This window comes from Taudactylus pleione, unplaced genomic scaffold (assembly GCF_031769625.1).
Source record: "Taudactylus pleione unplaced genomic scaffold, aTauple2 ptg000074l, whole genome shotgun sequence".
Lineage (NCBI taxonomy): Eukaryota > Metazoa > Chordata > Amphibia > Anura > Myobatrachidae > Taudactylus > Taudactylus pleione.
In genome coordinates, this window is record NW_028284476.1 from 2,382,023 (window position 1) to 2,395,026 (window position 13,004).

Here is a 13,004-nt window from a genome sequence, read left to right on the forward strand (position 1 = left end):
AGCCTGTATTATGTATCAAATCAATGCACTTATTATACCCGAAGCCGACACGCACAGACTATTTTCTGCTGCAAGCTATGTCAGTAATGCTAGCAGACCTTATTAACTGGAGTCTATTGATTATAAACCAATCTTTTGCAGCCAACAATCTTGTATTTGACCTGATCTACATTATTCAGTGGCCCTAAGCAAAGTATTTTGCCTGTTCTGAACCACAGTTATCTCTTCTTTCTGACATACTGGCCTATTCTCCAAGATACAACACACCCAGGGGTAAATTTACTAAAGTGAGAGTTTTTAGAAGTGAGTTTTAAAAGTGATGTTGCCCATAGCAACCAATCAGATTCTACTTAACATGTAACTAGCACCTTCTGGAAGATAATAGCTAGAATCTGGTTGCTATGGGCAACATCATTTTTAAAACTCACTTCTAAAAACTCTTACATTAGTAAATTTACCCCCCAGTGTCCTAGGCCACATATCATTCCCTTCTATTGCTTAGGCCAGGCTTCACAGTGTTCTTATGAACAAGAATCACAAAACAAGAAGATGGGGATGTAGTTATTAGACCTACGATCGGGATGCCGGCTGTTAAAATCCCAGCCCCGGAATGCCTAGGACAGAACACCGGCACCGGAATCCCGACTGCCGGCATTCCGATCGTAAGTATAGCGGGTTGAGTTAGGTGTTAACGGCGGGGGGTGGGGGGAGGGTTGGGTTTAGGTACCACAGGGGGGTGGGTTAGGGTTAGACTCCGGACCGGGGTGTTAGGTGTAGGCACTACTGGGGGGGGAGTAGGGTTGGGCATTAAGGGGGGAGGGTTAGATTCAGGCACCAAGGGGGAGAGTTAGGTTTAGGCACTAACGGGGAGGATTAGGGTTAGAGTGCGGGTTAGGAGGGTTAAGGTTAGGATAGAGGGACAGAGGGTTAGCGGGTGAAGGGGAGAGGGTTAGCATACTTACTAAGCCCCTGTCGGGATACTGAGCATCGGGATGCCGCTGTTGGTATTTTGACAGCTGGCATCCCGCGATAGATGCTGTATGGTAATATACAGCCTTCCCTTTGTCCTGATCCTTAACCTTCCCTGTGTTGGGATCCACAGGCTTCCAAGTGTGCCAGCCCACAACCTCCATCCTGTCTCATCTCACTGTCTGTCTTATTCCAACTCAGAACTTCCTCTCCAAGCAATGGTACGGAGAGGTCTCCAGAGATACCAAAAACTGGAAGATTATCCTATCCCTTGTGCTGTTTCCTCTCATCAGCTGCGGATTCATATCTTTCAGGTTTGTATGTTCATCCATACCATTACAGTATAGGGCACACAGCAAAGGTCTGCCTGGGAAATATATAATAACATTGAATAAAGAGATTTACCAAGGAACACAGCGTATTCCCCATCTATCTATATGACCTTATTTGTGTCCTTTTCAGGAAAAAACCAGCACAGGGGAAAAGAAACCTTCTATTCAAATACTTTGATTTCTTCACCTCCCCCTTTGTGGTCTTCTCCTGGACGGTTATTTTCTACATTGGATTTCTGCTGCTCTTTGCATACGTCCTGCTGATGGATTTCCAGCGGTCTCCTACTGGGCTGGAGATCTCAGTCTATGTGCTGGTGTTTATCTTGTTGTGTGATGAGATTAGACAGGTACAGTATGGCGCCCACCATGTGTAAGGATTGGCAGTATGACTTTAGCATGTAATGAAGACATACTGATAAACGACTTGTCTGTAGCGTAGAGCTGTATGTCACATATTTATTACTAAGCACTGATACTATGCATTACTAAGCTATGCACTAAGCATTACTAAGCACTAACACCAATACTTTGGCTTGTGTGACATTTCTATTGTATAGTATTCTATCCCAGGGCTCTCTACCTCCTGTCAAAGTCATGCGGCTCCTCATCCCTCCCCCAAACCTGGTGTGAATACTCCTGTTGCCTCCGGGAGTAATGCCTCAGAATCTCTCCTACATTAACTTTGAATCTACTAGACCGTAGCTCTGAGCTTCCATACCTGGCCATAGTTCTGAGCTCTCCTACCTGACAATGTAACATTCTGTTTATTCTCACAGGATAAGAGAAATATCCAGTGCCATCGCACGCTCTGAATGAGGGCCGCCCTCCATAATTATGGAGCGTCCTCCTGGACGCTCGTATAGCTGTGGGTCACCACCCACAGCCTATACGAGCGTGCAGTTTGATGGCCGCGATGGTCGTGACCATCGCAACCATCAAAACTGCGAGCCGGAGCCTGCGGTTGAGGTTTTCAACCGCAAGGCCAGGAGTGCTTTTGGCTCTATCAGAGCCAAAATCACTCCCACTGACATCACTAGTGATGTCAGTGGGCCGGCTTCAGACGGAGGCACGCCCACCAAAGGGGGCGTGCTGTCAATCAACATCGACAGCACGCCCCCTTTGATCAGACACAACGAGCGAAGGACTTTCCTTCGCTCGTCGCGTCTGGCGCATGCGCACGACGGAGCTCCCTCCGTCGTGCGCATGCTCAGTGCAGACCATCGACCCACTTGCGAGCAGACAGCCGCTCGCGAGTGGGTCTGAATCAGGCCCATTGAGTCATCAGTGTTTTATAACATATACCTCTGTTCTACATTCTGCAATACAGAATTAATATAGAAATAAATAGTAACTGTAGTCACTAGATGGCAGTAAAACCACATTTGAGCATATTAGTAAAAAAGAATGAATTAGAAATGTTTTATCATAACATATTAGGGATGGCTATTGTGGGCTAAGCTTTCGATGATGAACATCGATGGTATGAAACCATCAACAGTGAACCAGTGGTGGTTTGCACCCATCGATGGCCATCCCTGCTGGGGTGCACAGCAGGCTCAGGGACAACCAGACCTGGGGGTGGGGCCTAATGTTGCCTCCTTGCGTCGGGGCAAAAAACAAAATATCAATGCCTTGTCTGCCATCACTGGCAAAACCATCAACCACCAGTGATGATTGTTAGCCATCAGTGATCGATGGACATTGCTATGACATATATATGACATATATAGATAATAGAACAATGCAATATTCAAAAGAGACATTGGGCGGGATGCACTATACTCAATAATGCAGACAAACCTCTGAAAATTCCATTTTCGGAGGTTTGACCACATTTCCCTAATGCATCAAGCTCGGGAAAGCAAAACTTTCCAGAGCTTGTTCTCGATAAGCAACGCCAACTATAGATGGGGTTGCCAAATAGAAGCCTAGGTGCTTCTTTATGGAGATTTCCTGAGAGAGATCCAATAGGATCCTTCCCAGAGTCCCCTGCAGCTGGCCGATGGCCGTGCATGCGGAAGTCCTCTCTTCACAAGGGACATCTCTTATCGGAAGAGTTGTCTCTTGCATCGCACTTGCGTTCGCTACTGAATAAGGCCCTTGGTAACTTTAGCTGTCCTGCTATTGCTCCTGTCATGTTTTGTCCCTATACAGCCATAGCTCTGACCCCACCTACTGGAATAAACTTCTACTTACTGCACTTCTGCAGAAAGTTACTACTAATTTTGGTTTAATTGTACAACGCATTACATTCATATCTATTCCTGCAAGACCTTGTTTGAGCTCTTTAAATATCTACTTGTACTAAGGACCTCATTCAGAGTCTCTCGCTAGCGCTGTGCACTCGCAAGCGGCCCAAAGGTTTGCGTACGCGCATGCGCACGCTTCGTTCTGCACTTGCGCAAACTACTCTGTGCGATCGCAGGCCGCTCACTCGCCCAGCAAAGACAGCCCAGTGAAATAAGTGACAGGAGAGGCCGTTTGTGGGTGGTAACAGGGGCAGGACACTAATAACGGGGGAGTGGAGGTGCTAACGCAGGCGTGCCTGAGTGTTTCAACGCCGTTTTAGAGGCGTGCATAGTTAACACGCAGCGTCATAGTACATGTCACATGCCTGTTTTTTACACTGAAGTCCTCGCAGTGTTTGCGGTAGGGTAAGGCAACCACAAGCACTGCGATCGCTTCCGATTGTCCTCGATGTACCAATGTTTTAAATTAATACACTTCCTGGAGATGACGTGTGCTGGCGGGTGGCTCTGCCTGTGCGATTGGGCGTATGCTGGCCGCTCGCTAAGACATGGTGGGCGTGCTTATGCCTTGGCGAGCGATCGCTTCCCGTGGCGTCACTTTGACAAATTTGCATACACTGGGGGCGAGCGATCGCATCTAGCGAGAAACTCTGAATGAGGTCCTAAGATCTGGCTACCACAGCTTCACGCAATTACAGCCACTTTGTGGCTGTCTCAGAATCAGGCCCGATATCTGCTACCTGTCACATGAAGCACAATACAGAGGAGCTAAACGCCTCTCTCTCTCTCTCTCTCTCTCGCCAGATGTACATGAGCGGAGTGAAGTATTTTACTGATCTGTGGAACATTATGGACATTTTGGCCATCCTGTATTTCATTGCAGGGATTGTATTCAGGTGAATGTCTATGGGATGCACCTTTTTTTTACCCTAGGCTTATCTTATGTGTTTCTACACAGGGTACGTCTATAGAGACTGCAGATAAGTGTGGGAAGTGGAAACGTTGCCTCCCTGGATGGGGAGAGCTCGGTAGATAAGGATGATTTTAGCTACTTGCAGCATACTTGCCTACTTTTGAAAAAGCATTTCAGGGAGATTATGAAGCATCACATATGAGCGCGGTGGTAAAGTGGACTGTACTGCTACATCTAAGAGGCGTGTCATAAAGTTGATTTACATCCAAATGTAAATGAGCCCCTAAGCAGTTAGTAAGATCTATTTGGTGATGAAAACATACTGATACTTTTCAGAAAATACTTGTAGCCATAGGGATCATTGTGGCTTATAACCAATGCAGGGAAATGATACTAATGATACCATTTGAATGTAAATATCTCTGTTTAGTTTTAAATAACAGCTTCATAATGGGGGTAAGGTGTAATCAGGGACATTGCTAGGCTCTTCAGGGAGTCAAGGTATTTGCTACTATATCAGGGAGTCTCCCTGACAATGAGGGAGAGTTGGCAAGTATGACCTGCAGGCTGGACACATGAATTTTGCTTGAATTTTGAGGGACCGAGATACTTACAACAATATACGAGAGTCAAGTGATTAGCAGCGGTGATCCCTAGTCATTTTGTGGGGTCAATCACAAAAAACAGTATGGGGACATGCATCTCTCTCTCCTGAGAGTCCATGGGTGCACCCTGATATTCGGAGTCTCCCAAACGCCCCGGGGAGTAGGTTATTATATTATACAATAAATTCAAGTGTTCTTTGACATACAAAGTCAGGCCTATAATGACTATCACCAGAAGGTCAGGAAGTATTTTATTCTGAAACATGAAGGTAAGGGTGATTATTTTTACTGCTCTTAAGGGCCGTACACACTAGGGGCCTGATTCAGAGCAGGACGCAATTAGCGCTCGCTCGTCCAGAAAATAGGGGTGGCTATTCAAATGAACCGTTCGCTGTTTGCGGTCTGTTCACGCCTCTATTTCTGAACGAGCGAACAAAATTTGCGGTCATTTTTTGGATAACTATGCCCCCTGGCCGCTCGCATCCTACGTCATGTCCGCTATTTATTAGATTAATCGAGTACATCGACCAGGGTATGAACTGCTCGCTATTCTTGTGATTGGTTTTTGCTACCACAATTTTGCGAGCAGTTCTGGCTATTAAATAACCCAGTGACGTGGTCAATGACGCTGCTGTTTTAATTATGCACACCCATAAAACGCCCGTTTTGACCTTTAAGCACGCCTGCGGTCGGATCTCCACTCCCTGTTTTCAAGCACCTTCCCCTGTTACCACCCACATACGCCTCATTCTGTCACTCAAATTATCAGGCATTCGCTATTTTGCGAGCACATGAATTTCGGCCGCACTGACTGGTTCGCACATGCGTATAACGATCAGTACGCATGCGCAGTTGCGAACGAGCGGCCGCTTACGAGTGGCTCTGAATCAGGCCCTAGGTGATTTCTATGAACGATACGAACGATAATGATATATAGTTCATATCGTACAGTGTGTATGGACTAAACGACCAACAGTGCACACTCCCGTGGGTCGTTAACGATGTCTGCTGTCGTCTGAACATGCAGGTCAATCTGACGATATCTTCAGGTATTGCCTGTTCGGAGATGTGGCAGGATGATGTCACTGAACGATATCGTTAGCGATATCTTTTAGGTTGTATGCACTATGTCGTTTGCCCAGGAGTTCATGGAGCATATCATCTAGTGCAGTAGTCTCCAACATGTAGCTCGCGAGCTACCGGTAGTTTGCGGTCTTAATTTTGGTAGCTCACCTAGCTGCAGTACTGCCGAGTAAACTAGAAGAAAGTGACCTCTGGCGCTTGCTCCCCCATGGTGTCAACGTCATGGGTGAAGCCACAGGGAGGCACATCATGTGATTTCCGCAGCCTCTACAGCAATCACCTGCCGTGCTTCCCTGTGGTCCCACCCACGGCGTCTATGCTACGGCGGAGCGAGTGATTCCTGCCCAGCCCTGCCGGAAAATCACACAGCAGCCCTGCCTATACAGTATCTCTTGCTTCCCTGCTGCACGTAGCTCCTTGGAGCCAGTAATTAACTGTGAATGTGCCTGTGCTTACATTTTATTTACAAACTACAACAATATCACTGTAATAATTAAATGCATTGTTGTTTTCTATGAAAATATTTGTCATTTTCATTAAATGACCTTCAGTTGTTTTTTTTCTACAATGTTAGCAGCTCTTCAGGAGGTTTAATTTTACTAAAGTAGCTCACACCTCAATTAAGGTTGGCGACCACTGGTCTAGTGTGTATGAGCCTTTACTGTGTATAACAATTTCCATGCTGCAAAAACGTCTTTTCTGTAATCCGTCTGGGTTCCGTTGCTGGCTGGTCCCTGAATGACCAGAGGCCATGTCTAGAGCTGCACTAGTTCATCACCTAAAGCCATCCACTCAGTACAAGATAATTTTTTTTTTTTTAGGCCTTTTTCAGGTGTAAGTGGACAGCAACAAAAACATAGGGGTATATTTACTTAAGTATGGGTTTTTAGAAGTTGAGTTGTTGCCCATAGCAACCAATCAGATTCTACTTATCATTTATCTAGCACATTCTAGCATATAATAGCTAGAATTTGATTGGTTGTTATGGGCAACATCTCCTCTTTTTTTCTTACTTGCTGACTTTTAACTGCTCCTCTGTTGTAGAGTTGCCGGATGGAAGCTGCAGCTGATCACTGAGGGGGGCGCCTCTCGTTATTAAGCCCCTCGCGTCCTAATGCTGCAAATTGCATGTCCCAGGAGAGGGGACGGGGCCACGATGATGCGATCTAGGAGATTAGCATTTTGAGGCACAGTCCTACCAATGAAAAGCAACATGTACAAACAATGAGTTCTGGGCAGTTTCAGTTACTATCTCCACAGTTTTAGGACATGAATGAAGCTATAACAAGCAACATTTTATATATATAAAAAAAATAAAAAAATAGGTAGTTATATAGACCCAAATGTGCAGCTTGTCCATATATTTTGAGGGTAGACAATGATCCTAGTTGACCTAGGGTATTTATACAGTTTGTGATATGGGAATAAAACTTTGGGTTGGTGCTGCAGTAACGCAGAAACTAATAATTTGTTTTGAGCAATATCTCACTATATAATAGAGTCATCACATTATTAAACCAATAAATGTATAAAATACTTTTATCCATACAATGTTGTTTTACCTCAAATATGTCCAGATATATCCTTGCCACTGGTGCGGCATATCGCGCCAAGCACACCACGAAACACATGTTTGCGAGAGGATATGCGCACTGTGGCCCTGATTCAGAGACGGACGCTCTGAAAGAGCGCTCGCACTGAATCTGGGCATTTTTTTTTTCTGCGGCCTTCTGGCCGCTCGCATAGCTGTGGGTGACCACCCACAGCTATTGCGAGCGGCCAGGATGATGGTAGCGATGGTCAAGACCATCGCGACCATCGGGCTTTGTGACGAGACCCTTGCAGCCGCAAGCCCCAGAGAGGTTCTGGCTTTAATAGAGCCGGAAGCTCTCTCACTGACATCACTGGTGATGTCAGTGGGGCCAACCACAAACGGCAGGCGTTCGCTTGGGAACGCCTCCGTTTGTGAAGCCACCCCCCCACTACGCCTACAAAACGGGGCGAGCTGTCGATCAACATCGACAGCCGCCCCTTTTGTCGTGAGCCACGGAGCGAGAGATTTTCTCTCTCGCTCCGGGGCTTGCGCACTCGCAGTGCGTCCGCTGCGCGTTCGCAGAGCACACCATTCACCCGCTCGCGAGCGCTCAAGCGCTCGCGAGCGGGTCTGAATCAGGCCCAGTGTACGTGACTGTACCTTCACAGGAATGCATAGTGCGATCGCAGTGCATGCCATAGCGTACCGTAGCATATGCAGGTGCGGGGAATCACGTGACGCAATGCGTGCGCACGTTTGTGGTACGATCAGCCACAATGTAACTGGGCACATCTGCATGTATACATTTTTGATTGGTCATCAGTTCACAGACATTTGCATGAGTTCAGTATCATGAAAGTGAACACAGATTGGGTCAGTGACAGAACTTAGGATGCAATACATCAGTTGTCTATGAATATAGTTGTAGCTCTATGGGCTATTATCTGACCTTTTTTCCCTTCTCTCCAGAATGTACAGCTCCAGCTCCAGCTCTCTCTATACCGGGAGGGTCATCTTCTGCCTGGATTACATCATATTCACTGTCCGCCTAATCCACATCTTCACCGTCAGCCGGAACCTTGGGCCAAAGATCATTATGCTGCAAAGAATGGTGAGACCAGACGTTACCGGGGGTCATGCTACTGTTACATCGAACGGAATGACCGTACAAATAATCTGTAGAAGGGCATGAAATAGAGGGTCTGATTCAGAGATAGGCGCAATGCCGATGCTTTCACAGTTGATCGATTATCAGTGATCTGCGCATGCATACGAGTCACACTGCGCATGCGCCAATTTTCATTACCATCAGCGGTTGCAGCGAGAATTTGGCCGCCGTGTGATTGTCACTGAGCGTTTGTGGGAGGTAACGGGGAAATGGCGGCTCAAACACAGGCATGTTGCGACCATTTCTGGAGCATGTTGCGCCCTTCGACTGCGTTACCGTACACAGTAAAAATGGCCCCAGGCAGCATCTCCCACTTCCATTCTGTGTGCCCATAGGATTACTCAGATGGCCGATTATCGACTGTTGTGCATCCAATGGTTGTGTCTCCATACGCAAGCAGCAGAGTTGAGAAGCAGCCCGCCCCCATGTAGCCACGCCCCCATTGTGCAAGCGGCATTGTGGCCGGTTCTCTCTCTGTGTCATTTCTCCTGAGGTCAGCTGGGTGCAGGGGGAGGCGGGCCCTGGAGGTGCTGCGGCCGGGCTGCATACCAATTGCACTCCCTGCACTGTAGTTACGCCTCTGACTGTGACATTTTATATTTTTGCAAATTCGCTGCGTGCGGGATCGCAGCTTGGAAGCCATTTGGGTCCACTTCTGAATTAGGCCCAGTGGGGGGAGATGGCCGTGTGCTATGAGCTTAGAGTCTACAGAGTATATTTACTAAAGTGTGGGTTTTTAGAAGCAGAGATGTTGCCTATAGCAACCAATCAGATTCTAGCCATTATCTTCTAGTACAGGGATGGGGAACCTCAGGCCCGTGAATCATTTGGTCTGGCCCTCTTAGCTTTTTTCTGCTAGCCTCATTTTGCTGGCAGGGTGTTTAGAATGGCACTCTGCAGCCAAAATCTATGCAGTAGTGCCACCAGGAGCGTCCTTAGGACGCTTCAGACGATCACATCGCTGCCCTTTCAGCTCCTGAAGCATCCTCAGGATGCGCCGGTCATTGCTGTAATCACCGGCAATTGTGGCCCTGCCCCTATGTGACATCACACGGAGGAGGCGTGGCCTGCATCAGGCCCGTGAATAATAATATGAATATCAAAATGGCCCTCAGCAGAAAAAAGGTCCCCCACCCCTGTTCTAGTAGGTGGTAGATAAATGATAAGTAGATTCTGATTGGTTGCTATTGGCAACATCTCTATTTCTAAAAACCCACAATTTAGTAAATATACCCCTAAGTGATGTGAGAACACTTTTACATAATGTTGCAGAATAACTATCGACGCTGTAGACGGGGAAAGTGTGTATGTCCAGTTTAAGGCACAGCCAATATTAAAGCAACCTTTGGATTAGGTCTGTCTGCCCCCTGCTGGCCAGCATTTATCATGGTGCAGCTCTGCTCGCCCAGTCTGTCTACATCCCAGCCATATATATGGACTGGGAGAGACTGGGAGCAACCAGTGCAGCTAATTACCTTACCTTCAGCCCCGGGTAAGTTATAACATCATTTTAGGGTTACGTTTTTTTGTCTTCCTTTGCATCTTTCTCATTCACCCTCTTGTCTTTCCTCAGCTCATCGATGTCTTCTTCTTTCTCTTCCTCTTTGCTGTTTGGGTGATTGCCTTTGGAGTGGCGCGTCAGGGAATCCTGCGATGGAATGAGCATCGGTGGGAATGGATTTTCCGCTCTGTTATTTATGAGCCGTACCTGGCGGTGTTTGGCCAGTACATCGCTGATGTGGATGGTAATCCTTTCCACCCTTCCATTTCTCTTTACGTGGTGTAAGAAGCAGTTGGGAATATTCTGTAAAAGGGCAAGTATGGATATAGTGCCTTTATCTGTGGGGCTGTCCTTCTTCGTACCCCGTAAGCTATCACTCCATAGGGCCTGATTCAGAGCCGCTCGCTCGCGCTGTGCGTTCGCAAGCGGCCCGATGTTCTGAGTACGCGCATGCGCACACTTCGTTCTGCGCGCGCGAACTACACACTGCCATCGCAACCCTCTCATTTGCCCAGCAAAGGCAGCCCAGGGTAATTAGTGACAGGAGAGGCCGTTTGTGGGTGGTAACAAGGGCAGGACACTAATAACGGGGGGGTTGGAGATGCGAACGCAGGTGTGCCTGAGTGTTTCAACGCCGTTTTAGAGGAGTGCATAATTAACACGCAGCGTCATAGTACACGTCACTTGCCTGTTTTTTACACTGATTTCCTCGCAATGCTTGCAGTAGGGTAAAGCTATCTCAAGCACTGCGTTCATATCCGATGGTGCACGATGTACCAATGTTTTAATACACTTCCTGGAGATGACGTGTTGCTGGTGGGCGGTTCTGCCTGTGCGATTGGGTATACGCATACACAAAGTGGCCGCTCGCTAAGACATGGTGGGCGTGCTTATGCCTTGGTGAGCGATCGCTTCCCGTGGCGTCAAATTTGTATACGCATCTAGCGAGTGTACGCAGATAGCGAACGGGTCTGAATCAGGCCCTATGTACTAAGCCTTGTAGAGAGATAAAGTGGACGGAGATACAATCACCTCCTAACTGTCATTTTTCAAACACAGCCTGTGACATGACAGGAGCTGATTGGTTGGCACTTTATCTCTCTCCAAGGCTCAGTACTTAGGGCCTGATTCAGACTCAGTCACTATGAGCGTACGCTCACATGATGCGTATGCAAATATTTGAAAGTGACGATGCAGGGAGCGATCACTCGCCAAGGCATAAGCACGCCCATCATACCTGCACGAGCGTTCACTTTGTGTATGCAGACTCCCCTTAGTGAATGCAGAGACGCCCACTACCCCACGTCATCTCCTGGAAGTTTATGAAAACATTGGTACATCCACCACTATCGGATGTGAACGCAGTGCTTATGGTAGCTTTTTTTTACTGCAAGCATTGCGAGGAAAACAGAGGAAAAAACTGGCAGGTGACGTGTACTATGACGCTGCCTGTTAATTATGCACGCCTCTAAAATGGTGTTGAAGCACTCAGGCATGCCTGCGTTCGCATCTCCAACCCCCCATTATTACTGGACTGCCCCTGTCACCACCCACAAACGGCCTCTTCTGTCACTCACTCTGCTGGGCTGTCATTGCTGGGCGAGCGAGGGATCTGTGATCGCACAGTGTCGTACGCGCATGTGCACTGCGATGCATACACATGCGCAGATTAGCAACCATTGGCAATAGCGAACGCACTGCGGATAGCGTCCGGTTCTGAATCAGCCCCTGTGACCCCTATGTCACTATGTTATCTGCTACTTCTGCCTCTTTAGATGGTGAAAAGTGAAAGTGGCCATTGTTTAATGCTACAATAAAGCAAAACTTTAATAAACTACGTTACAGTAAGTTACAATTTTTTGACATATTTTTTAGACCAATTCCAGACTCCAGAAGATAATCCCCAATCAGCGCAGCAACGTTTGTCGCATAGTGTGATCCAAACAATTGGTACACACAAAAAAATAACAAAACTTATAACAAAGGGCCTGATTCAGAGCCGCTCGTAAGCGGCCGCTCGTTCGTTCCGAGCGATGTTTGCCCAACTGCGCATGCGTACGGATCGTAATACGCATGCGCGAACCAGTCTGTGCGGCCGAAAATCGTTTGTTCGCTAAATAGCGAATGCCTGCTAATATGAGTGACAGGAAGAGGCGTATGTGGGTGGTAACAGGGGAAGGTGCTTGAAAACGGGGAGTGGAGATCAGAACGCAGGCGTGCTTAAAGGTCAAAACGGGCGTTTTATGGGTGTGCATAATTAATACAGCAGCGTCATTGACCACGTCACTGGGTTATTTTATAGTCAGAACTGCTCGCAAATTTGTGGTAGGAAAAACCAACCACAAGAATAGCGAGCAGTTCATACGCTGGTCGAAGTACTCGATTAATCTAATAAATAGCAGACATGACGTAGGATGCGAGCGACCAGGGGGCGTAGTTATCCAAAAAATGACCACAAGTTTTGTTAGCTCGTTCAGACATAGAGGCGTGCACAGACCGCAAAGAGCGAACGGTTCATTTGAATAGTCACCCCTTCTGAACGAACGAGCGATAATTGCGTCTGGCTCTGAATCAGGCCCAAAGTACAATAGTGTCATACGTTCACATAACTAATCAATCAATTAAAGCTTTATAGGTCAGTGTCGCTTTT

General features: G+C 47.2%; 1 protein-coding gene across 1 annotated transcript in view; it reads left to right on the plus strand.

The window, feature by feature from the left end:
• The window catches only part of TRPM8 (transient receptor potential cation channel subfamily M member 8), a 96,422-nt gene that overhangs the window by 50,070 nt on the left and 33,348 nt on the right, over positions 1-13,004 (plus strand). The window contains exons 15-19 of the mRNA XM_088467771.1: positions 1,171-1,283; positions 1,432-1,648; positions 4,355-4,446; positions 8,655-8,796; positions 10,427-10,598. Of these exons, the coding sequence (XP_088323897.1) occupies positions 1,171-1,283; positions 1,432-1,648; positions 4,355-4,446; positions 8,655-8,796; positions 10,427-10,598 (736 nt within the window). The remainder of the gene's footprint in view (positions 1-1,170; positions 1,284-1,431; positions 1,649-4,354; positions 4,447-8,654; positions 8,797-10,426; positions 10,599-13,004) is intronic.